A 27043-nucleotide genomic window follows, 5' to 3' on the forward strand; every position below is an offset into this window, starting at 1 on the left:
TGTACACTTACTATACGATCCAACTACACTTACTACTTAGAAATTTACTCAAGAAAAATGGTGACCGTATGTCTACAGAGATGCTTGTATTCAATTGATATAGTAACTTTATAAACTAACAGCCAAATACTGAAAGCAGCCCAACCCCTATTAAATACTAAATGGATAAACAGATTGTGACATAATTCACACAGTAGAATGTTACTCAGCTATAAGAAGAGGTAAATTACTGATCCATGAAAAAACATGAATGTTAGAAGCATTATGCCAAGTTAAAGAAAATAGAGACAAAGGACCAACTGCTGTAGATTTTATTTTTATGAGAATCTAGAAAAGTACAACTATGGGACAGAAAACACAGCTGTTGCTGGGGGGTGGAGCTAAATGGAGGGCAGCTCATTTAGGTGATGGAAGTGGACTGTGGCTGGATTGTGGGAATACTTAAAACACAGTAACAGTATACATTTATCAAAACTTTAGAACTGTGCACTTTAAAATGAATTAATTTTATATGTAAATTACCTCAGTAAAGCTAATCTTTAAAAGAAAAATAAATGACATACCAAACTATGTTTAACACTGCTTGACCTATAGAAGTCTACATTTGCTGAAGGTGCCCATTGCACTAAGGGTTTATTTCTATTAATGAAGGAAAATTCATGGCAGTGTTGATGAATACATTGTGCTTTTGGGAAAGACTACAATGAACCTTAATAGGGAAATGTATTTATGTAGTTAGTGTAGATAGAAAGATTGATCTAGTGACCCTTAAAATGTTATCATGAGCTTTAAAGATAAGCAGTAGCAGTACTTGCATCTTTAGATACTGTCTCTTCATTTTATTTAAATTATGATGCTTTTAAGTAATTACCAGATAAGTCTTAAGATTGCAAAAAGCATTCCTCTTGGATGACTGAGTTTTTTACTGTAGGTAAGAAATAGAAATACTAGTGTTCATTTCTTTAAAGAGCTATTTGGTATTTGTGTAATAAATACCTACTTTAGAGTGGAAAAAATAAATTTAAAAGTAAAAATGTTTCTGTGAAACTGCAGTATTCAGTGATGCTTCCAGTTTAGTTACTTGGTATTGTCAGTGTGAACATGTTAGAAAAGATTTGTATATACATGTACAGTATATAAAATACTTACTTAGAAAAATAGTCACAATTCATAGCAAAACCTAACCATAGTTTAAACTGGTTTTAAAAAATCAGACTTTAATAGGATATACCAGTGATGTATGCTATTTAAAAATAACAGATGATATGATTTACAGTGAACTAAATTCTGCCTTCTACTTAATTTCATTCAACCCAAAATACAAATGCAAAGAGATACTTCCCATTTGAGCCTTGACACCACACAGCTTCAGATCTTCACTGTCAGTGTAGTAAAATACCATAATGATCTATTCCACATCATGCATCTTTTCCCCACTGTCTCCTCTGTCCTTTTGCTTTACTGAGTGTCAGCTTCTAGACCATAAATTCCTGAGAAACTTGTTTACTCTTATCCGTTTAGGTAGCTATATCACAGGCCCTTTGTCTTGGTAGGTGCAATGACTGAATGAGGATAAGTGGCTGTACTGGCCTCTGAGGCACATAAAGGGAGAACTAGCACCTGGCAGGGAGTTTACAACCTGGTGGAGGAGACATATGATAAATGCAGCTAAAATAGAGGGTTGCACAAGTTACTGTGGGTGTCCAGAATATTATGGAATCCAAAAGACTTTGCAGAGGAGACATCTGAGCAGAGTCCAGAAGAAGGGAATGAGTGGTTAAGTGATACCTGCGTAGATACAGGTATAGAGTCTCGAGACAAGAACTGCAAGTTTTGTTTTTTTTTAAAGATTTCTTTCTTTGTGCATACAGAACTCGGGTACAGGCCAGAGGTGCAGGGGCGGTGAGAGGATTCACCAGAGACAGAGTGGGGAGCAGAACAGGCAGATTGATGAAGTACACTGCTGAGGGGAGCAGCGGGCGGGTCAGGAGAGGTCTGCCGTGCCATGTGGGTCACCTTCAGGGCGGGAGGGGATGGAACTCATGCTGAAGTGGCTTTAGCTTCTTAGTGCTGTGCTTTAACTTGCTGCACCACCAGGCAAGGCCTGCAAGTTGTTTTTATAATGGAAGGATTAGAAAGCTCATCTCACAGCATGTATATTTGAAATATGCTGTAGCCTTTTAGATAAAAGTAAAATACTTCCAGTTTATGCTCATCTTAGTCCTTTATATATTCCTTAGAGGCAAGGAAACAAACAATTTGTTTCTATTTATTAGCTCCTTACATTCTCATATCCTGTTCATTGTCTTTACCCTCTTAAATATCAACTCTACTTTTAGTGCATTTAAGTAAAATTTTATGAATGTATATATGAACTGTTCCATTATAGCCTTTTGGGGTTAAATCTGGCAGAACTTTCTAGAATTTTAGAGAATGTTACAAGTGGCTTTTTTTTTAATAAAGGAAAAAACCCACACAAGTTCCAATTCTTCTAATTGATGGATATTGTTTTGATTGCACCAGGCTTGTTGAGTATTGTCTTCCTCTTGATTGTGCATGTCGCGCTGTGAGTTACTGAGTGTTCTGTGGACTCCTGTGGGAAGCAGCTGTGGCAGTATCCAGAATTTAGTTGGAAATTTCTTATCAGTAAAACTCCTTAAAACAAGGATTTTTACGATTCCATCAAAAGACAGTGGTTATGATGCTGATCATGCCCTTTGAATGAGAGAACCATGTCCTGTTGTTTCCTCTCAGGAGTTTAATGCATAATAGATGCTCAATAATAATTGTCGAATTGAGATGAGAATGTTACTCATTTGATAAAAGAACAAAGAAAGTTGACTCATGTACCTACAGGAATTGGCTCATCTTTAAAGGATCAAATAAATTGTTTAGGACACTGAATGTTCTGCCAGGAAATAGAAATGCTGTGTAGGTGCTGGATTATATAAGCATATTCCTGGCATAGTTGGAGATCCGGGTTCTAGTCGCTTTCAAATTTTCAAGAACAGTCTACAGTCTCACTCCTCATTGAAGCAGGCCATGTTAGCTGTTGAACTCCCTTAGCACGTTCCCCCAGGCCTCCTCTGGTTCCTCTCACATGTGCCTCGCTTCCTTGCCAGCCACCTATGCTCTCATCCCACCTTCTGCTTCCTTTAGGAAGTGGCTGCATCAGTGGTCTCCTCCTTTATCGTTACCTTCTTGAGTGGCATGTTTTCTTCTGCCATTACTTTTAACGACTTTTCCTACCATTACCAAAAAAAATCTAACAAAAAGCAAATGTTCCCTTTATGCTGTTTTTCCTCAAGCTGCCAATTTTGTCTTACCCCTTGTCATCAAAATTATACGAACAAGTGTTCATTGACTTCCTTTAGCACTTGACACAATGTCCTCCTCCCTGTCTTTATTCCTTTTGACTTCTTTTCAGCATTTAATATTGAGAACTATTTTTATAGCCTTCAATAGTGGAAAAAGGTAGCTTGGAGTCAGCAGGCTTGGTTTCCTATGGACCCTGGACAAATTCATCTCAGAGCCTGATTTCCATTTGTAAAATGTGCCTGTGTGAAAAATACCTGCCTTATAGAGCTAAGTGACATATGTTCCCTAAATTCCTCCTCCCTCTCCCTCCCGTTTTGCTTAATTTCTGTTGCATACACCGGTGTGCTGCTATACCATTTAAGTGGTAGACAGTATTATCTCTGACTTAGAAATGAGACCAGGTCAGTCATGTAGGAGTTAGGTGGTGGAGCTACGACTGTGTGCCCGAGCCATCTGAGCCCAGGCCCTCAGCCTCTTTGCCAGTTGCCAGCTAGCCTATACGGAGGGTTGTTGGAGACGAGTTTCCTTGGGTTATCAGGAAGGACTTGATTCTTACAAGTGATGTCTGTCTTATGAAAAATCTTTAATCTTTTTAAAGATTTAATCTTTTTAGCACTTCTTAATGTATGAAAAATGGGACTTTTTGAAGTTTCTTCCTAGTTTTTTTCTGGTGTATGTGTGACATAAGCACAGATAACTGGGGCCGGGGGAACAGCCCTGAAAGTAATTAGTAGCCAACTGAGGAAGTTCAACAGGAGACAGATTTTTGTGCTTTGAGGCTTCATGATGGCATGTAAAGTGCCAAACCAAGACAGAAGGACCGAGGCAGCTCAGCGTAGCAGTGGTGCTGGCAGTGGTCGTGGCCCACTCGGAGGGCTGCTGGTGGGAAGGGGACTGTCGCTTCATTGACTTTGCAGGCTAAAGCAGTGAGAGTGGCCATGTCACTTCTGTAAGTACTCTTTTTAGCATATCATGATTTATGCCACGTGCATAGAGTTTGCTTATCCAGTTAGGGTCATGATTAACTATAAAATGTAAATTTATTATTTGAGTTATAGGTATAGAAGCAATTACTGTAATGTAGATATTAAATCAACAAAATAGTAGTCTATTTTGTAACGGATTAGAAAACTTCAGTGCTTTGAAAGGATTAGGTATAATCTTAATTTCATAAGACTTTGTCATATAGAAGACTTTGTCAAAGTGCTATTAAGGGAGATATTTTAACATGATTTATTACATAAAAACTCAATTTTTTGTAGACAATAAAGGAACCGCTTATCTAATAGTAGGAAAATAATTCTTCTCCAATAGGTCATTAACAGAATGTCTCCAACATCCCTAAAGATCACATTAAGACAACTCATGGAGGGGTCTTCGAAGACCTTGAAAGAAGTATTAACCATGGAATATCGACTGAGTCAGTATTGTATGGTAAGAATTTTTTTAAGTCATTTTCTAGTAATAAAGCAACATGCTTATTGTAAAACATGTCAAATACAGAAAATTTAAACAAGAAAAAACAATTTGTAAATCTATTCTGTAAAAATATAATAGGCCAGTTAAGGTGTGAAGGAAGTGTTGCTTCCAGATGGTAAGTCTATGAAACAGCAGTTAGATTTGCATGGCAGTGTACAAAGGCATCTGTACTCATGTGGCGTTCAAAATTGAACTGAACTGTTTCCCAGGTATTATCTTTGTGAACTGGGCAAGAACATAATAAGTTCACTAGATCTCACTTTACTAAGATGAGCTGTAAACAGCTCTGTGTATATATATATTCTCTCCATTAAATCTCACACTTTTGCTAGAAGGATAAGTACTGTTACCATCTCCACTTCACAGCTGAGGAAGCTGGCATAGAAGGTGACCTGCCAAGGCTGGGCAGCTTTTCAGTGGCAGACACGTGGCATGTGGAGCCAGGTGGCCTCTCGCCATGGCCTGCACACCTGGCTGTACCCTGGGCAGCTCACACAGTCCGTATTTCTACTGTACACTTAGTGCACTGTCTCGATCGACTGACTTCCTCTCTCAGCCAGCACATTAGCTATATGTAACAAACCAGAGAAGACCTCACCAAGATGTTAAGACCTGAAAGTAGTGAGTGATATGCTGTGCAGGTGTCTGGGGGAATGACACCCCAGGGAGAGGCCATCCAGAGCTGGTGGCAGTGTGTGTTCTTGTTCTAGGAGCCACCATTGGGTGTGGATGGAGTGGGGCGGGGCTTCTAATGAGTGAGAGAGACGAGGTCAGAGCTAACAGGGTAGGGAGAGGGGCTGTAGAGCACAAGGCCCTGACGGTCTTTATAACTTTGCCTTTTCTGAGTAAAATGGGGAAACTGGCTATGCTTGTGCAGGGTGGCACAACCTTGTATTACAGAATTGACCACTCAGGTGCTAAGCATAGAAAAGGTAATATCTAGAAAGAAATGAGCAGGCCAGATCTGAGCTCCAAGGTGGGGTAGAGGAGAAAAAGAGCAATGAAAGAAATAAAAAGGAGAAATAGGAGAGTGTGGTGCCCTGAAAGCAAGAGAGGAGCACGTCCAGGGGAGAGTGCTGAGCGGTGCTGAACATTGAAGTATTTAGTTGGTGATGATGAAAGCACTCTTAACACTGCAGCTCTGAAGTTAGGGATGATTTTGGCAAACTGTTTCAGAGGTGTATTGGGGCAGAAGTTAGTGTGGTAAACTGACTTGGAGATGAATCGAGGGTTTGTGAAGAACGGGAGAGGACATGAGGTAACTGTCTTCTTGAAGAAGGGCAGCACCTGGGAGTATGGTTCCTCTTTTTATTTTAAAGATGAAGTTACAAAGTGTGTGTATAAATGATTGGGAATGATCCAGTGTATAAAAAGGTTATGCTGATGATGCTAATAATGCTGACAGACACTAGCACTGCCTGTGAGACTCTGCCCTGGAGTGTAGTTAATTGTATGATCCATGTATTGAGATTTCATATAAGGAGATGGCACAAAGTCAGATAGTCAGTACATAGTAGAAACAGGTCATTGCAGACATTGGAACTTCATGCTTTCAAGCTACTAACTTTTCCTGCCTGTGATGCTAAAAAAGAAGCCCATTTTACTCAGAAAAGGCAAAGTTAGAAACCTCATGCTCAAGTCCTTGGCAAGGCAAGAGGGAGTGGGAATGCGCCGGAGCACTGGCCTTTGAAAGGGGGCGGCCCCCCCACAGTCAGGAATGGGGCAGGTATTTCAGAGTGGAAAGAGAGAACGTCCGATTGTCGGGTAGGAGTTCTCTTTTTAATATAGACGTAAAAGTCATTAGCTTAATACAGTGAGAGGAGCATTTACTGGGGTGGAGGTTGAGGGGATAGAAGACATTTTAAGTCATTATCTTGGGTCATGTGGGGAAGAGAATATGGATTTTGGGGTGGTTTACTTTGCCTATTTGAGATTTGTGGTCATTTCAGATGAAACCTGTCATGGTTATATGATTTTCATGCAAGAAGATCTAGCCACTTTGTTATAGGCAGAGGTAAATGGTAGTGTTCAGCTGGTGCTGGGATCTGCTTCTTTCAAGGGCTAAAGAAGGGGGAGGAAAAGCTTGAGGAACATGAGGGTATTTTCAAGAAAAAGAAACCACCAGGAAAGGGACCAGGTAAAGAGGGAGGGTGGCGAGGAAGTGGCAGGATCAGTAGAGCTTGGGGATAAAATCAGAGATTGTAGCTGTGAAGATCCTCAAGCAAACAAGGGTGGTGATCACATGTGTTACCAGATGTGGTCCAGTCTCTGGATGCCATGCTTTAGTTGTGGCCATAGAGGAGGAGACTGAAGAGGGTGGAGAGAGAAGATGAACAGGAAAAAGAATACCAGAAATTCCCTATTTAATCTTTATTTTCTTACAGGGAGGCCATGACTTTCACGAAGGCGTTAGGGCAGGTAAGTGACAAATAACTGTGTTCTTCATAAGATCTTTTGAAAAATCTGAACTGCCTACATAGCAAAAATTTGTTAACAGTGTTAGTTAAAAAGAAATTGTATTCAATTGAAATAAAATGGTACATAATTTAATACTCTTCTTTTCACCTTCAGTGGACTATTCAGTTGGTTATGGGAGCTTTTTAACCAAGGGGAAGAGATTCCTGTAGGAAAGAATGTTCAGGTTGTTTTTGTTTATACTGTTCAGGGAATGTAAAACTGCCTAACTGGCAAGGATCATAATATCAGTGTTCAGAATCACCACTGGCTTGATACTAGAATCTAGTAGGTAGGCAGCTAATCCTTTAAAAACCCCAGTATCCACATTTAATTATTCAGAAAACCTCTTACCTTTACTTCCTGGGGTAGTTTGTTTCCTTTGTTCAGACTGCTTCTTTAGTTAGTATGTTAATGCTGATTGATTTGTATAGGCTCACTGTACAGTTGGTATGTTTAACTATTTTTATTCACAAGAATTATGAACATTTTATGTATTATTGAAATCCCTTACCACAACCATATTAAGTGTAGCTCCCTCCCCACTCTTTAAAAAAAGATAATTACAGCTTCACATGCTGTTTTATGAAACCCTGCATACCCTGTATCTAGTCTCCCACCACAACCAGAAAATAGAGATCCCCTTTTAAGGAGAAGTTACAGATTGCCTCATTCTTATCACCTGTGGGGATACTATGTGACTCCTAAGTGATGACTGTACTGAAATAAGAGTAGTTTAATGATACCAGGAGGTGGTCTGGTTTTAATGTGGAACTGTGTGAACTAGAGGATTCAGCAAACAGCAGTATCCATGCTTGATCATATGTGAAGCCCCCACCCCCCACCTGAAGTAATTTCCTCCTCAAAACTAGTATTAAGGTTAGAAGGCAAATCTGGGCTGTGCACCTCCCTGTTCCCTTTAAACCACGGCAGCTCTGATGTTAGCTGTTTTGTAACATGAAACTTTCCTTTATGATTTTGTTTGAAGAAGGAACAAAAAGGAGTTCTAAGGCTTAGACCAGCTGCAGCAATTCCAGTAGGCTTTATTCAAGCTGGACACATCAAGCTTAGGTCTGGAAATGATGAAATGGATTATCATTATCTCCTAGAGGGTACATTGCTACCCAAACCCATCCAAATTCATTTTTCTTCTGAAAAATGGAACACACACAAAAATGCTAACTTTGTCAAATTTTTTTTACTCAGAGGGGGAAAATGTGCTATAGAAAAATATGCCCAGTTCCTATCAATTCAGCCATTAAAATCTAGTGACACCAGAAAGAAATGTGTAACATGTATGTTTTCTTTTCATAGTTTTAATAGATAAAGACCAGAATCCAAAATGGAAGCCAAATGATCTAAAAGAAGTTACTGATGAAGAGTTGAATAATCACTTTAAGTCTCTGGGAAGCAATGACTTGAAACTTTGAGGTGACTGAATACTTCAGGTACTGTTTTGGAGCAGGATTTGGCAAACTAGAGCACAGGGGTCAATTCTGGGTCACTGCCTGCTTTTTTATATACCCACAAACTTAAGAATGCTTTCTGCATATTTTTAATGGTTATGAAAAGAATTCAAAGACTAATGTTTCATGACATGAAAATTGTATGAAGTTCAAATATCTATCTGTAAATAAAGTCTTATTGAAACATAACTGTACTTACCTGTTTATATATTCTGTATGGCTGTTTTTAATTGCCTAGATGAAATGGAGATTGTCAGGTGTGCAAAACCCAAAATATTTATTATCTGATCCTTTCCAGAAGGTTTGCCAACCCCTGTTTTAGCAGACGGGAAAAACTGAAGGTCTAATGATTGTCACGTTTGTGTATCTAAATGGGAACTTTATTTTAGCTTTGGGTGGTAGTTTATGTTGATTAAATAAACTTACATATAAATTACTTTAAGAAAAACCCTGACTTTTTTTTTTACTTTTAATGAAGTTTCTTCACATATATTTGAAAATTGAGTCTTCACATATATTTTTAAAATAAAAACAGAAGTCTCAGGCAAAGAGGAAAAGGTTTTTATGAAGTGTTTTTCCATAATAACTCAAGCTGGGCCTTCCCTAAAGTTAACCAGAACTCCTCCCTGTTGGCAAAAGTTAAAATAATATTTGCAGTATTTGATGGATACTAATATGGTGGAATGAGTAATTAGAATTTTGACGATGGACACAATCTGCTTCCTGTAAACTTTTATATAAAGCTGTTTTTACTCAGTTCAAGTAAAGAAGGAGAAAATGAGAACTTTTGATCAAAATAGAAATCTTCAATAACTAATACAGTTAATAAGTGTTCTTTAAGGTATGCAAGAAACAGCAATGTATTCCAGACTGAGACCTTGAAGCCTAGGTAAGAAATACTTTTAAATTAACTCATTAGTTTTTTATTCACTCCTCTCCCCCATAACTAAGATTTCTTCTTATAATAATATCAGAAAATAGACTTATGTTCTGTACCTGTTTCATAGATAAGGAAGTTATAATCAAGAAGGAACTGATTTCCATTTCTCAGTTCTTAATATGTGTACCATGAAGTATTTTTCTTCCCCAAAACTGAGGAACAGATTTGGAATAAAGATGCCATAACATATTAACATTTATAATGTTAACACTTAATTTGCACTTGACTGATTCTAAAATTTGTATAAATGGAATTTTGTTCACTGTTAGAAATGCAGGAAATGTTAAATCCTTTGCTCAGAATTGACATACATCACTGAAAAGGATTTGCTTCAATTAAGAACTCATAGCTGGTCAATGGTAACTAGACTTTTTATTGTATGGTTTAAAAAACTTTTCACAAAAATATTTGGAAAATATACACCATCTCATAACTGTCTTACAGGGCAGGAATTTGCTAACAAAACTTGAGTTTCACGGAAGACACGTCCTGTCTGACTGGTGTTATGATTAAGCAATCTGTATGTATTTCTAACTTGCTGTTCCTTGACATTATTTATAAATTCTCTACTTTTTGATGTCTAAAACTGTATTGTACAAAAGTAGATTTTTCTTATCTCATAAAATGAACATACTTAAAATGCCAGTGGTAGTGAGCAAATGAGCTTCATGCTACTTCAGAGGGTTTTAAACACTAATAAGGCAGTTTGACATAAATGGTTCCTTTGAGACTAAGAACACATTATCCCTTCCAAATTGTGCTTTTAAGTGCTAATAACCACAGGTAGTTTGCAAAGAACTGATAAGGCAACTGAAAGACATCTTGATCAAAGGCCCGTAGCTGCCAGGCAAGGTACACAGGAGACACAGACGTACATCTCTGGGGCTATTTGAGTCTCTGTAAAGGAGCAATGGGCACATAGCCCCTGATAAACTGCTGCTGCCACAGTGGCCACTGTGGGTGGGTCCAGTGGCTCTTCTGCCCCTGTGCTGACTGGATGTTCAAGGGAAGAGACAGCCTGAGTGCATTTCAGTGGTAAAGACTGGAGCTTCTAGCTACAGTGGCCTTAACTTGTAAACATTTAAACTTGGTTTTTGCAGTGTATCTTCTGTGGCCACTATTCTTAATCTGTTTGTGATATAAATTAGAACTAGTGTATCCTTTTCCAGTAGCTAGTAATTTTTTGTCTTCTGCTTCATATAGTGCTTCCTTTCTTATACAGCCCTTCTCTTTCATGAATGACCTTCATAATGAAGCAAATGAAGAATTTAAGCATGAAGGTATGAAAAGGGGAATTATCCTACAGAAGATAATCCTATCAAGGCTGTGAGTCTGGGGCTTCCAATACCAAAACCCACAGATGCTTAAATTCTTCAGTATAAAATGGCATAGTACTTGCATATAGCCTTTAAATGCCTCTAAATGATCTCTAAATTACTTATAATAATACAGTATAAATGCTACCTTGTTATGATGTATTATCACAGAGTTAACTACATAGTATGTATTTTCTTTCCATGGTTGGTTAAATCCTGCATGTGGGACCTGTGGATAAAGAAGGCTGACTAAGATGTCTTGGTAACTATCACATGTGGTACAAATTTGTTTATCCTGCTTTTTGGTCCACCACTTGGTTATCCACTAACTTGCTGACTACTATATACAGTGTACGTTTCCAAGATAAGTCCCTGTGTGTCACAAGATATTCTATAAAAAGATTCAGGGGCGAGGGTGTATTGCTTGGTGACAAAATTGTCCCACCACAGAGTCAGACAGCAGAGATTAGACTTTTGGCTCGAGGTGGATCTGTTACACCTTTTGGAAACTTGGATAATTCTTGTGGGTTTCAGAGTACAGTTGTTGACATCAGAGGTAGCATTTCTGCCTGTTTATAAAGAGTTCACAAGACTTAGGTCTTAAAGGACCTATCACACATGGCAGTTAAATAATTCCCTTTCCAATTACAATGTATACAAAACTTGAAATAGTAACTACTGTTCTTTTTTTCCCCCTGTACTTTGTCTTCAGGGATGTTCAGTCTTTTGTTATACAATCATAAATCCTTTGCACAATCTGACCTCTAGGCAGTAGAGAAAAGGGGTGTGCCCATAGATCACCCCTCTAGCACTGAATTCACTTCTGCTTTTTGCCTTGCTAAGGAGGACTTCTGTTTTCTTGTAGTTATATCACTGGCCTTAATATAAACATGACATGACTTTGTAAATTGTATTCTAGTAACGTGCCTTATATAACAAGGCTGAGTCATCCAGTAACATCTGTGGTTGGTTATAATCCTGAGATTCAAGGTAAAGGTTTTGCTTTTTTTTCTACAAAAATTTACCTTAAGGACAGCAGAGTTCAAGGTGAACCTCTTCTATAGGGGTTGCTCTAATGTTTGATCACAATGGCTTGAATGTCATTCCTTTCACATGGACTCTCAAGAAAACCACTCTTCGCACATGTATAAATGGAAAGAGGTGGCTTTTTAAAAATCACGAAAGTGCCCAAGTTTCCCAGTGGTTATCTGCTACTGCCTCAGGACCTATTCTTGGCCCTTTCAATTACTAAAAACCCAAGACCAAGCAGACAGAAATGACTGTTAAACAAGTCTATATTAAGACATTTCTTTTAGGTATGCCGTCACACTCTTGATGGTATTACATTTATTCACTCCTATTTTTGCTTTAACTAGCACCAACTACATCCACAGGTCAAGAAAGTGTCACTGGCCTCCAGCATCAAGCCCATCACTCTCGATGTAAGGAATGTCATAGTACTTAATGTTATTGCTTGCCCACTGCTGCAGGGCTTCACTCAAGATTTTCTGGGACAGGCGCTGTGCGAATTCCAAGATCACAATGTCAGGCCCTGAGGGTTCCTTCACTTCTTCGACAACACCTGGAGAAGCCATCTTAGGTATAACTCTTTCTTCTGACACAAAGCTTTCTTTACTTGTTTGTCGCTTATCATTCTCAAAAGTGGTAGGAAATGGGAAAGTTTGTTTCGATTTCACGCAGCCCATCTTAGGAAGAGCTTTGAGTGACTACTTCAGCGGCATCTTTGGAAAATGACACTTTTGTCCACCTTCTATTTATCACTGTTTTCCCTCTTCCAGCCACTTCAGAAAGCAGTGTTTTTCACTACTCGCCACATGTCATGTTTATCTGTCAAGAGAAAGAAAGTTTCATTTTGAAATTAAAGAATGCAAAATACTGTATGATTTGGTAGCCTGTGGAATATTTCCTAGTACCACTGTATGATCTTATAGAAAGATGTCCACAAAAATGGTAAGTCAAAAAAACAGAAAAACATTTTTCCAAGTTCTTGAAGTATTTACAAAACCCAAAGTGGGAAACATTGCTAATTTTGATTTACTATGTACTGCCTTCTAGTCGAATTCTATCTCGCTGTTTCTGTAATCACCTATGGCTACATTCATGCTACAGGGGCAGAGCTGAATAGGAGTAGCTGTGCAATGCTGAAAATACTTGCTGACCTTTGAGCTATATGTTAAGGCAAATGCACATATTAAACTTGCTCCAGGCTCTCATTCATCACCAGGTTATGTTCACACAGACACACCACACAACACTGAGATGTGCTACAGCCAACTGTATATGGCACAGCCACCTATTGTCTACCCTGAGTTGATTTAATTAGAAATAGATTATTGGAGTCTGCCTGAACATCTTTCTTACTCTGACCTTGGATTGTCAGTGAATTGCTAGTGCTTATGGTAGGTCTGCTTATCTTCCCCAAAGCTACTGTCACTGAGTGAACTTCTACCCAGTGATGTTGTTTAATTACCCTTAATGAAGTGCAGGCAGAGTCTGTGAATGAGGCTATAAAGCCCCTGTTTAGATAAGTCCCCATTGTCCAGTTCTTACTGCTACCATTTATATCTATAACTTATACCCACTTCCTCCCATATTGTGGGAAGTAAATCCAGCTTTCAATTAACTTTTTGTGTTCCCTGTTACACATTCCAGAAATGTATCTTGAAGAAGGGATGTAATGTTTACTAAGCAGAACTCTGAAGACAAAATGTTTTTTGGCTGTGCATCTCTAACATGTAATACTTTTACAATGTATCTATTGCTAGATTTGCCCCCCAAGTTTAAACCTAGGCAGTTTGTATGTGGGTAAGTATTGTACAACCCACAGACCATGACAAAATCCTGTTTCTCTCTCTCAGGGATCTTAAGTCCTACAGTTGATCATCCTGAGATTCTGCCTAGGGCCATTATTACCATGGTGATGTTGGTCCAAACGGAGTGGCAGTTCTGCTAAGGTAAGAGGCAGAGATTGGGTTACTGAAGCAGCCAGAATTTGTAAGCATTCAAGAGAATGGGTAGCCATGGGAATAAAGGAAGAAAATTGTATGGGATCTACCTACATAAAATAGCAGGGGCTGTGGAATCCTGAGATTTCTACATCAAAAAAAAATACTAAGTCTTTGCAAAGGTGTAGAACTGCACATGGCAATCTATAGATACAGACCAGACCATACACCCTTTAAGACCCCTACAAGATAACAGCCACAAGTTAAATCTAAGTATTGAAAAGTACAGTCCAAAACACTGCCAATACCAAATGCTAGTGAGGATGTGAAGTAACTGCTGGTGAGAATGCAACTGTTAACAGTTTATAATGAATACACTCTTAACTAAAATCTGATAATTGCTAGAAGACCAACCCATTAATGTTTGTAATAATTTGATTCAAAACTTACAAGAACCAAGTTGTCCTTCAGTACGTGAATGGATAAATGACAGGACATTAGAAAACTGGAATGTTTCAGCACTAAGGAGTGAGTTACGGAATCACTGTAAATGCATACTGCTGAGGGAGCCAATCTTTCCAGCTGCATGGCACCCTGAAAGAGGTAAAACTATGGAAACAGAAACCCTGTGATTAAAGGGTTAAGTTGAGCCAACATTTTTAGTAGCGGAAGCCAGTCTCTGACATGTTATTGTTTCATTTGTCAAAATCCTGAATGTAAGCTATGGACTTTAGGTGATAATGATTACATTTACGTGCTCATTTTTTTAAATGAACTTAAAACTATTCTAAGAAAAAGTCCAACTATATGTATATGAGGCAAAGCAGAATTCAAGACCAGGAGTATTATGAGAAATAAAGAGGGACATCTATGTGATTAACAATGGCTTGAAAATGTGAAGGAAAAACTGAGAAAGGGAGAAAGATTCCAAAGGAAATATAAGAATTCAAATTGAGAAAGTACGACGATTCAACTTAATTGACACTTATATTTTCCAGTTAAAGTAAATGATTTTTTAAAAGGCCCTGATGGTGCAAGGTGCTCTCAAGCTATCAGCAGCCACTGCAGCACCAGTTCTATCCACAGCCAGGGAGCTGACCCACATACCTTGCCTGCTGCTCCCCACTGTTGCTTGTGAATCCTTTGACCTACACATTAGTGCTTGTATGGATAACTATCTCTTTAAAAAATCCAGAAAAGCACCCAAGTGCACAGATATGAACATTAGTTGAAATATTATCCTTTGTCCCATGTGTTATTTTAAAGCTAAATAGATATTAAAAGCTTTCAATAATGCATTTCAAAAAGAAAAATTAAATTAAAATTTTTTTGAAGATTTATTGTTGCATATAGGAACTGGGGTCTAGACCCAGAGGTTGGGGAGGTGAGAGGATTTACCAGAGATAGTGAGGGGGCAAGGGGACAGCAGATGAGAACAGAAGCTAGGGAGGGAAAACTATGAAATCCAGAGAAATCATGTTAAGTAGGCAGAATATTACCACAATACATATTAAGAATTATCTGCATTCAGCATCACTAGTGGAAATCCTAATCAGTTGCTAGGATAACACCGGAAATAAAGTGGGAAAGGAGTAAAACTGTCACTATTTGACCATATACATGGAAAACCCTGAATATTCCACTATTAGAAACAAAATCAATATACAAAAGTCTTTCTATATGGAAGCAACAAAGAAGAAAGCCATTAAGTGGAGTTAAGTAGCCAAGAATGCCTATGAGCTGGAAGAACATTGTTACAAATGACCATTTTACCCTATGCACACATTTGATGTTCATCAAAATCCCACTAACATTCTTCAAGGAAATGGAACAGAGGACTGAAATTTATATGGAATTAAAAACACCAAATAGCCAAAATAATCTGGGGAAACAAGGCACTGGGGACATTCCTCGACTTCAAACTACACTACAAAGCAACAGTAGAAGAGTCTAATATTGGAATGGAAACTGAAGACCCAGAAATGAAGCCACATATGTGGACAGTTAATTTACAACAGGAGTCAAGAAACATGCAGGAAAAAAAAGGACCACTATCCATATATACTTATTCAAAATGGATTTAAAAGTTTTATGTAAGATCTGTACCCATAAAATAGACTGTACTGATTTTAGAAATGTCTTTTGGGAGTCAAACTCCAGCAGCAAGCAAGCGGGTCTACATTAAAATAAACAGCGCAGCATAATAATAAACTCAGCAAAATGAAAAGATATCTTACTGAATGGAGAAAAATTAGCACATACATACTGTATGTTGAACCTGAAAATGAGGTGATGTAAAACCAATGTCAAACATTCTATTAAAAAATTTTTAAAGGCCGTTACACAGGTCCGCTCTGGTGGTGCAGGAGTTAAAGTCACATTGCTATCACCAGCCACTGTGATAAGAGTTTGATTCCTGGCTAGGGAGCTATTCCACATGGCACAGCAGACTTCTGTCTCACCTGTTCTGCTCCCCACTCTGGTGAACCCTCTCACCCTGCACTTTGGGCCTACATCCCAGCTCTGGCATGCATAATAAACAAATGTTTAAAAAATTAAATATTACTGCATAGCTTAAATACATTAAAAGACTAATGAGGGAATATTAAGAAAAACCTTTGTGCCACCAATACCAAAACTGTTGCAAGAAAAATAGGTCTGACAGCCCTATATCAAAGGAATTGCATTTGTAAAAAACCTTTCCCCCCCAAAAATTCCCAGCTACAACTGACTACACTTGAACTTAATAATCTTACCCAAATTCATTTTATATTTGAGGTCTGGATTACTTTGTTACCACAAACAATGACAATTCAAGAAAACTCTAAACCAATAGTCCTCATGCCCACAGAACCAGGTAACATTTTTTTTTTAAGTGGCTAACTTTATCCAGCATTTGTGAAATGGCTACTACACCATGACCAAGTGGGGTTTATACCAGGAATTCAAGATATGCAACGGTTTACTGTATTAACAAAGAAAAACCCAGAGGATCATCTGCATAGATGCAGAAAAGGATATGATAAAATCCTCAGCACACTCAGTAAGAGGTGCTCCCTCATGCCTGGGCCTGACAACAGCTTCTCCCTGTGATAGGAACATGGCAGTTGTACGCATCCATTTCTATTAATACTGTACCCGAGGGAAGAAATACAGAGAAGAAAGCTGACAGGAGGATATAGAAGACTGCCTTTACTTGCGATGACATGCTTAAACATAAAAATCCTAAAGCTTATATAAAATTACTGGAACTATTTTAGCAAAGCCTTAGGAAATGAAATTGATCTGTAAAACAGTAGTTGGTTTTTGTACATCACTTAATGAGTTGAAGTTAAGTTCCCTTGTAGCAGCCTGAAAAATACGATTACTTAGGGATTTTTATTTCATATATTATGCATATACATAAAAGATATGAACTGTTCCAAAGAAAATGTAAAAAACCTAAATAAACTTTCCATTATATGGAAGACTATATATATTTAACAAGTGACTTCGATCTAGGTTAAGTAACTATCAAAACTCGACAGTAACAAACCCACCAATTAAAAATGAATAAAAGATTTGTCTAGACATTTCACCTCAGACCACTAATGAGTGGCAAGTAGTATGTGAAATGTTCAACATCATTGGAACTGCTAGAGAAATGGAATGGAACCATGGTAGATAACACCTATTAGAATGGGTTAAAAAAAAAAAGCCAAATGCAGAGCAGCTAGAAATTCTGTACAATGTTAACAGGATAGCAGATTTTTACTATGGCCAAAGCTGGGAACAACCCAAATGTCCATTCCGCTTTGTGGAATACTATATGACAAAAGAAATAATGAGCTATTGATTCATGCAACAATATAGATGAACCTCAGAAATATACTGAGCAAGATACAAAAGACTTATGTAGAAGAATGGACAATGTTAACCCCACGAATAGAAATCATAACATGGGGCCTCCCTGGTGGTGCGCTGTTCAGCTGCTGCTAGCCTCTACAGCACAGGTTTGATCCCCAGCTAGTCAGCTAGAGAACTGCCCCAGATGGTGCAGCAGACCTCTCCTATCCCACCCTCTGCTCCTCTCAGCAGTGCATTGCAGTAGATCTGCTCCCCACTCTATTTCTGGTGAATCCTCTGACCTCCCAGGTCTGGTCTACACCCCATAAATGAATAAATCTTTAAAAAAGAAAAGGAGTTATAACATAATTCTTCGGAAGGGTGGAAAGGTCTACCTAGAAGGTCAGATTTTCCAGACAAATAAAATGTTCTATATCTTGATCGTTGACTGCTTGGGTATTTACATTTTTCAAAACTTGTCACACATTGCACCCTTTAACATCTGCATGTTTCACTATATGTGATAATGTATACAAAAGTTTTTTTAACATTCTGGAACACCTATAACACCTAGGAGACTAGTATACTTATACCTGAAAAAGGCTGCCTGCTTGAATCAGTCACATCAAGTTTTAAAATTCTATTTAAAGTCTAAAAGTCCAGCTCTTAAAATTCTCAAAAGCACCCAGAACATAAAACATGCGGTACCATCAGATCTGTGATAGGCATACTGACTTTTTTGTTCCTACACTGGCCTGAAATCAGCCCCAATTCAGTGTTACTTCTGGACCTACAAAAGAGCAAGATATCTCTACCCACAATTACCAGCTCAAGGACTTTCTCTTTCTTCTGGGAACTTATGCTTTGATTTGGAATAATGGCAAAAAGAAATCAATTTGAAAAGTGAATATGATATTATTTTGTCCTTATCTTCCTGAACTTGTATGGGAAAGGGGGAGGATGTATATTCTCCCAAAGAACTCAGTAGTAAATACACCATCCTCCACATCTTCTTTAGTCTGAGGCCATTTCTCCAGTCTGTAGGACCTCTGAAAATTTTTGTGCCTTCTCACTTTTAGCAGGTTTAGTCATAGTGTTGCTACAGCTGTTCGGCACTTCAGCATACTAATTTTTATTTACCACAGGCCTGGCTGTTCCCACCAGCAAAGGAAACCAACCAAGGAAACCGCAGGACAAGTAAGCATGATGCTCCCACTCTTACTTCAGGCTTTTGGAATAAGATCCTAGAAACCATTGGAATAAGATCCTAGAAACCATAAAAACTGTAACATGGTTATAACACCTGATCCAATCACAACTTATGTTAAGTGGTAAACATCCTTCCCCTTTTGAATGTATAGCGCCTCTTCTAATTCTGACTTTGAATTCTCGCCAGTGAAGACTAATATAGTTCCTTCTCCCGGTCTCTTGCTACTCTGCTGACTGTCCCAGTCCTTTACCTGGTCTCCCTCAGCAGATTCCTTATAGCTTAGAATTTCCCAGGGTGCCAGACAGAACATATCCTAGACATACCTGCCAATTTCAGCCTTCCAGTCCTATCTTGGGCTTAAAGACAAATATCCATGTCACTAGCTGATCTACTGGCCCCATAACTAATGAAATTGCTTATCCCATGCTCAGGGAAGATGCACTTGCCCTGATGGAACAGGACTGGCAAACTGCCCCACCTTTTTGTGGGTCTGATTTTAGTTCTGTGGTTTCTATCCTCTAATATACTCTTGAGATTTATCAGAAGTAGTACCATCCTTAAAGGAAAATCACAGCTAAAATGAAAATATTTATGTGGCTACTGTTCTTAGTAACTGTTTGAATATTTGATAGGCTCTGAAGGCAATTACAATCCCAACCAGTATACCACTGAATAAATAAGCTTTGCATAATTTCAGTTTCCCTCTTAAGAGTTGATTCATAGTGAGGAAAAAGCTTTCATAACATTAGCTATTAATACAAGTCAGTAGGTTAGCAGATTATGATTGGCTTTCTTAGGGTAGCATTTATGATTAGCGTTCCTGAGATAATTGTTCGGCTGCATGATTCATCCATCAGGTTGGAAGTGACTACGTCTATGAGTTGAAGGCAACATAAATTCTTGATATTACCAAGAGAAGTACTTTGACTCTTGTTATTTTTAGTCAGCTGATTTTAAGAATATAAAATATTTAAAAATAATTTTCAAAAATGTTGAAAATTTTTTGTATTTTTATATATAATTTTAAAATACACAGGGTTATGAGTGAGAACATTCCTTACTTTGTCAGGTTTTATTGAGTTTCTATTTGTATTTAGAACTAATGTCCAGCAATGTAACTGCCTTCAAAATTAAGAGAATACATTCAAATGAAGACAGTGACTATGAGTGAGATGACAAGCTCTTAGTACTGCGAGTTGTGTAATATCTTGAAATCTCCTTTGTTTTATTCTTTCCCTAAGGGTGAAGTGGCCATTGTTCAGTTTCCAGCCAAAGGTTGTTCTTAAATACAAGAGTACACAGTTCTTATTATATTGTACTATTTTATATACTTACTCTGAAACTTTAAACAAACTTCAAAGATGTTTGAGAGCTGAAATTATGAAGGTCCCTTGCCCTGAATTAATGCAAATCTATATAATGAAAACCACACGATACTCTTTTTTTAAAAAGCCTTATGTGTGTGTGTGTATATATATATATAGTATCTTTTGAATCTCAATGCAGATGTAATTAATAAAGATGCCAATTCATTTAAAAATATAACTTCCTAATAGCACATTGGTCATTACCTGTTCTCTAATAATAGATAAGAGTCTACTTTCTTGTAGGGCGCTGTGATAACTGGATGCTAAACAGAAGTCATACTCTAAATTCGTAACAGGATCAAAAGATGTCCGTTAAACTGGTAAACAGGAAAGAATTCAAATGTAATGCTCTCTACAAAAAGTGAAAGCTAGAAAACACACTAACTATGACTGATCAGTGTGAAGGCCCCTCATCGCATTACTGCACCGTCTTTGGACATGGCCTTCATCCTCCCACGGAACACATACAGTAGGCAGCTGCTCTCAACGTGGACTCTTGGACAACTCCTTGTGAAGTCTCTGTTGGGCCAGATTTTCTCAAGAGAGGCAGAGAATTTCACTTTACAATGAAAGGACATTGTTTGAGGTTCTAATAACCAGCATGGAGCTGTATGTTATGATCTCATCTGTAAGTAGGAAATTATCTTAGACATTCCTCACAAAAATTAAAGTGAGCTTGTTTATATAAACATCTAGAACTATCTTGGACCATTGAAAGGAGTTCAGTATTTCTTTTCCTTCTCTTAGATTTCCCTCTGAACCTCTGAATGTTGAGTTGATTAAGTTATTTAATTATAATTATTATATGTAAGCTTATTGAGGAATTCTAGTTTGAATTACAATGTAGTAAGATCAACAGTTATTTAGGATTTAGAATCAGGTGATAGATCTAAGTGAGGTGTAAATGCCTCATCTCAGGTGGAGAAGAAAAACAAGCATTTCCCTCCACGTTGGGGTTTTACTCAGGGAACCTCTCTGGCTTCACCTGATCACTCTGTTTATGAATACTGAACTTCAGATTGCATTATTCTTCAGTGCTGTAATATAAATCCTTGCAATAAATGAACACCAGTTTCTGACTGACTAGTTAGGGGAAAAAAATTGAAAAAAAAAAAAAAAAAGATCTATACCATAAAGCCTGTAAAACATGTAAACCTTACACTCATTTTTTGGGCATGTCATGTCTTAGTCAAATGATGCAACTACACTCATGGATAAATTATGCTTAAGGTCCCTAAAATTTTGAAGCCAGTTCCTTAGGCTACTGTTACAGCTGGACTTTTCTCTATATCTTATAGTTGAAACCAACAATCTAAACTTGAATAAGAGTATGAATTAAAAAAAAAATACAAAAGTACTCAGTTCTCAACGCATTGCAACCTAAATACTGTGACCCAATCTTCCTTAAATACTAAGCCAAAATTTACTTCATAGGCTCCTATCTCACATTCTTTTAAAAGGACTTTCTAATCTTTTTTTTTTTTTTAACAGAAAGGAATTATTTTTCCTCACTCACAAAATACATCAATGTGTAACTTAAGCATCCTGCCAGAGGAAGCATGTGGCTTTGATAACATTGTATCAGAGACCAATGGCACTGCCAGTTCTAAGACCTACATGTTTTCTGGTTCTGGTTCCAGAGATCTTGCTGCTTTGTCACAGTGCTTCTCTTTCAGATTTCATGACATGTGTTAATGCAAATAAATGACCTAATTATGGAACAATTTCATCAATATTGGAACAATATTACTTATGCAAAAGTATTGTTAACCTTGTGAGAATGACCTGTTCGCATCAGAAACGTGTAGTTGAGGATGTGGGGAAAAAGCAACCCTCCTACACTGTTGTGGGAATGTAGACTAGTGCATGTCTATGGAAAACAGTATGGAGATTTCTCAAAATACTCACAAATGTATCTACTAAGTGACAGCAATTCCACTCCTAGGCATGTGCTCCCAGAATGCAAATTCTAATTTGAAGGGAGATACACACTCCTATGGTCACTGCAACACCCTTTACTAAAGCCAAGACAAGGTGGCCTCCCTGCTAGCACAAAGGGGTAAGTCTCAGTTTTATGAAGCTCTCTACAGCCCCTGCAGCACAATGAGTTTGATCATCAGCCAGAGAGATCAAGCCCACCCACATGGTGCAGCAGACCTCTCCTGCCTTGTCTACTGCTCCCTTCCGCAGTGTATTTTAGTCAGTCGGACTGTTCTGCTCCCCACTCTGTCTCTGGTGAGTCCTCTCACCACACACCCCCATCACAAAACCCGCCCCCACCATACACACACCTCTGGCTTATACCCCAGCTCTTGTATGCATAAATAAGGTAAATTTTTTTAAGCCAATATAAGGGCACAACTTATATGCCTATCTATAGATCAGTAGGTTATGATGTTTACATAGACAATGGGTTACTATTCAGCTATTAAAAGATAAACTCCTGCCATCTGTAACAACATAGATGGAACTAGAGGGAATGGTAAGCAAAATAATTCAGAAGAAAAAAGACAAATTGTGGATGATTTCACTCATGTGGAATAAAAAACAAAACAGAGGAATAGACAGACAAAACAAAACAAACCCTTGAAATCTAACAGTCAAACTGAGGCTACCAGAGAGGGAATATAGGGTGGGTACAAGCAAAAAGGGCAAGGTCTGTTGACGCTGGCAGAAGATTACTGGTGCTTTGGTGGTGAATGCAGGATGAGAATACACTTTGTAGAAGTGTAATCTCTACCCCTGAAACACAGGTCATAAATCAGTATTACCTTAATAAAAGTAAAAATGATGAGGTTTTTAAAAAAAGAACTGTTAAATAGATGGAATGAGCACTATCAAGAACAGATGTTAGTGTGTAAATTGGTTCAGTCATTCATGTAAAGCTCTAACCCAATACCCCACCTTCTAGGAATCTACCCTAAAGAAATGATCAGCATAGCTGACATTGAAATTCATAAACTTCTCTTTTATAAGATGAAGGACTGAAAAAAACCTACATATCCAACAAAAGAGGTTTGTTATATGTCTATATCCTGGAATATTATGGAACTGTTAAGTAATTATGGTAGATGTTGGCCTTCAGTAATCCCTGCCTCCTGGATGGAGTTCCACCCCTTATTTAATCCCTTACTCTTAAGTAGAAGTAAGAGAATAAAGCAAGGATGATGGGATGTCACTTTCAAAATCAGGTTTCAAAGAGACTAACTTCTGTCGTGTACTACCTTCTCTAACTTTGTCACAAGATAGCTGCTGTAGAGAGAGGCCCATGAGGCAAGGAATTGCGAGCTTTGCACAATGTCCAAGGAACTGGACTATCCCCCAGTTAAGCTTTCAGGTAAGATCACAGCCCTGACTGCTTGAGTATGAGGGGCACTGAGCAAAGGCATTCAGCTAAACTTTGTCAGGAGCCCCACCTAAAGGGATTGTCCATTAAATACACTTGTTATTTGAAACCACTAAATTATATAGTTCACGATACAAAAATGTTTAAAAAGAATATTAATGAAAAGAATAAGAATATTTACTAAAACAAGGAAATGCTCATGTCTTTTAAATTACTGAACAAATGGTTTAATTAACCATAGCAAAAAAAACCCAAAAACGTGCCTTTAGTAAAAGCATTGCTTAAAGATATGTATTGTACTCACATATTTATTGTATGAACAATTCCCCACAACACTTGAAATATTTTAAGACTGTTATGTCTTCCTTGTAATACTGTGTAATATAACTTAGAATGAAATTACCATTAGCTAAATAAGTGATACCAAACTCTGAAAATACTAGTCTTCCTCCTACTCTACAGTAAAAACTTTAAAAGTTCAATCAAGTTTTTACAGCTGATACTGTGAATTTTTAAAAACTAGAAAGCTATACTATATATGCAGTGATTCCATTTTTAAATATATACTAGAAAGTTAAAGTTATACAATTATAATTATCAAAAATCATTCTGCTTCAAACCTAGATGTAATGCTAACCTATTTTAGGAGGAGACAAAAGCACTGGCTGTCACTGTCTATGTGATAGCACTCAATTAGCAAATAAAAATGTTCAAATAGGGCTACGTAGTTTAGGGAAAAGAAAAATAAGTAGCTGCCATCCTGAGTCAAGTGAGGAGGTTAAGCTAATGCAGGAGGCCTTTGGGATAAGTCTGTGAGGGGATAGGGCTGATGCCCTCCAGCGCACGGGTTCCAAAAGATCAGCGCAATGGACTGTCAAAAAGCTGGGCAACTCCTCTGTCTTCCTAAACTCACTGCTTACCATCAGTGATTTCCCTGAATCATCTTGAATCTTATATTCTAGCATTTGCCAACACTGAGGATAGTTTCAGTTGTTTTCAAATATGCCATGTACAGAATGCTTTTTACTAAATCTGAAATTAGTAGGAAAGGCAAAGGTTTAGATTTTAGGGTCTGATAACTTTAGTGTTTGTCAAGACATTTCTACTGAGTGTAGACTGGCAGTTCATCCAAAACCCTGACCAAGGTTCTTTCAAACAATGACCCCTTCACACTTCTAAGGCTCCACAAAACAAAATGACGTTATATGCAAAAATCAGTGTATAAAGTCTCTATTTCTCATAGGATTTTCTGTGAACTTCACTGAGCCTACGGAGAGAAAAATATCATACCCAACAAATTTATGTCATTGAGAGGTGAGAAAAGCCAGAAAACCAACAGATTCTGCAGGGAGTTAAACGGCTTCTGAGTAGGTAGAATCAGAGAGCTCTAATCACCAAAGATACCACAGGCATTTTACTTGGCTTCCCTGAGACTGTTTCTTTGTGTCCCAAATTCCTCCATGAATAGTGGTAAAGAAAAGCATAGGGCACATAAAATGTAACCGCTGTTCTGCTATAATCATTACAAGAGTATATTACTTAAACTGATAATGAAGTAGGAAGAAAAAACTAAGAGCTGATTTCTAAGGCTATGCACCCTGGTTTTGAACAATTCTCCATTTCCCCCCATACAAAGTCCAACCCAACCCACTTATAGTTCAATTGCAAAATCTTCCTCAAAGGTCATATACTCCAAAACAACAACAAAACAATCTGATCCTTAAGCTACAGATACTTGCATAACAACATTAAAATATGAATGCATTTCTTATCCCATTACAATGAAGGGGGATAGAGGATGCTTTACTCAAGCCTGAACTTTAATGGGTAGTTTCTTTTTTGGTAGTTTCTAATTCTAATAGATTGGTGCAAAACAGTACCTAAATATTAATTATTTTAGTTGACTCAGCTCTCTTAACTGACATTTTCTGAGCCACTGAATGTTCTTTACCTTAAGTGTCCTTAAAGAGTGGCACAATGGATTAAAGCCTAGCACTATGACGCTATCATAGCCACTGAAGCACGAATTCGATCCCCAGCCAGGTGACCCACATGGCTCAGCAGACCTCTCCTGACCTGCCCACTGCTCCCCTTAGCAGTGTACTTCAGTACATCTGCCTGTTCTGCTCCCCACTCTGTCTCTGGTGAATCCTTTCACCTCCTACACCTCTGGCCAGTACCCCAGTTCTGTGTGTATAAATCTTTTTTTTTTTTAAAAAGAGCTTGGGGGCCCTCCCTGGTGGCGCAGGGGGTTAAAGCACAGCGCTGAGAAGCTAAAGCCACTTCCGCATGAGTTCGATTGCCGCCTGCCCTGGGGGTGACCACATGGTGTGGCAGACCTCTCCTGACCCACCCGCTGTTCCCTTCAGCAGTATACTTTGTCGATCTACCTGTTCTGCTCCCCACTCTGTCTCTGGTGAAGCCTCTCGCCGCCCCCGAGCTTCTGGCCTGTACCCCAGTTCTGTATGTGTAAATAAATAAATCTTTCAAATATAAAATAAAAAATAAATAAATAAAGAGCTTGAAGGCGAACATTTTGCACCCCAAATGTGCTGCATTGTCATAAGGATTGTTGTGAGCTACTAGTCTCTCCTTTTTCTCCAAAAGTATGTTAGCCTTTGAAAAGGCATCTCTCCCATTTCAGGAAGAAAACTCCTAACACAACTCTTACCACTTGAGACTACTCTTATCTGCAGAACAAACCTTACTAGACCACCCTTATTTATTGTAATTTCCTGGTCACCTCCCCATAAACTACCTCCACCTGAGCCTTAACCCCCTTTACCTTTGTCTAACCTCTTCTCCAAATTGCCTCCCCATTTTTTAAGACTGTCTGCAAACCTCCAATTCTAACCATTTCCTTGAATCACATTGTTTTATAAATTCCCATATGTACATAGAAACATTTCCCCCCCTCTTAATAACCTACTACCAGTGTGATTTGCAGGCTCAGCCAATGAATTTAAAGACATTAGGTTTTTTTCCCTTCCTTATAAATTCAAGATTAAGTCTATTATGTAGGGAAACCACTTCAAGGATTTTAGAACAAGTGGGAGGCATAAATAATAAATTAAAAGAGTGTTAAGTGCTATGCATTAAATTATATTCCAGGCAGTAATATATATGTGTGTGTGTATATGTGTGTGTGTGTGTGTGTGTGTCTCAGTATTTAAAGGAACCATTATTCTTATGTGGAGACATGGGAAAGGTATCCAAATACACTTACCCTGGTTCAGAGAATCAAGAATTCAGAAAGTATTGCTTTTTAAAGTTTAAACATTCTTTCATGATCCATATACCACACTTCGAAGTAGTCATTATACCTGACCTGGTATGTCAGGGGGTTGGGGAAGGAG

The 27043-nt window shown here is 38.1% G+C and overlaps 2 protein-coding genes and 1 long non-coding RNA gene across 4 annotated transcripts in view; 2 read left to right on the top strand and 1 right to left on the bottom strand.

Annotated features, from left to right (window-relative positions):
• HIBCH (3-hydroxyisobutyryl-CoA hydrolase) overlaps positions 1–9930 on the top strand; it is a 53319-nt gene extending 43389 nt beyond the window's left edge. For both annotated transcript variants that reach the window (XM_012727692.1, XM_012727694.1), the window contains 3 exons: positions 4633–4752; positions 7182–7215; positions 8566–9930. In XM_012727692.1, the coding sequence (XP_012583146.1) occupies positions 4633–4752; positions 7182–7215; positions 8566–8681 (270 nt within the window). In that variant the 3' untranslated portion in view covers positions 8682–9930. The remainder of the gene's footprint in view (positions 1–4632; positions 4753–7181; positions 7216–8565) is intronic.
• An 82-nt stretch (positions 9931–10012) lies between these two features.
• LOC101631864 (chromosome unknown open reading frame, human C2orf88) lies at positions 10013–12782 on the bottom strand. The gene has a single exon (XM_012727702.1). The coding sequence runs from the start codon at positions 12677–12679 to the stop codon at positions 12380–12382; it is 300 nt and encodes a 99-aa protein (XP_012583156.1). The 5' UTR covers positions 12680–12782; the 3' UTR covers positions 10013–12379.
• Positions 12783–12840: 58 nt separating this feature from the next.
• Positions 12841–22054, top strand: LOC105853895. The gene is made up of 4 exons (XR_001145654.1): positions 12841–12944; positions 13853–13948; positions 18910–18961; positions 20585–22054. It is a non-coding gene; the product is annotated as an uncharacterized LOC105853895 (long non-coding RNA).
• Positions 22055–27043: the final 4989 nt, after the last annotated feature.

Source organism: Condylura cristata, unplaced genomic scaffold (genome assembly GCF_000260355.1).
Source record: "Condylura cristata isolate star-nosed mole 26May11 unplaced genomic scaffold, ConCri1.0 scaffold00002, whole genome shotgun sequence".
NCBI classification, from domain to species: Eukaryota; Metazoa; Chordata; class Mammalia; order Eulipotyphla; family Talpidae; genus Condylura; species Condylura cristata.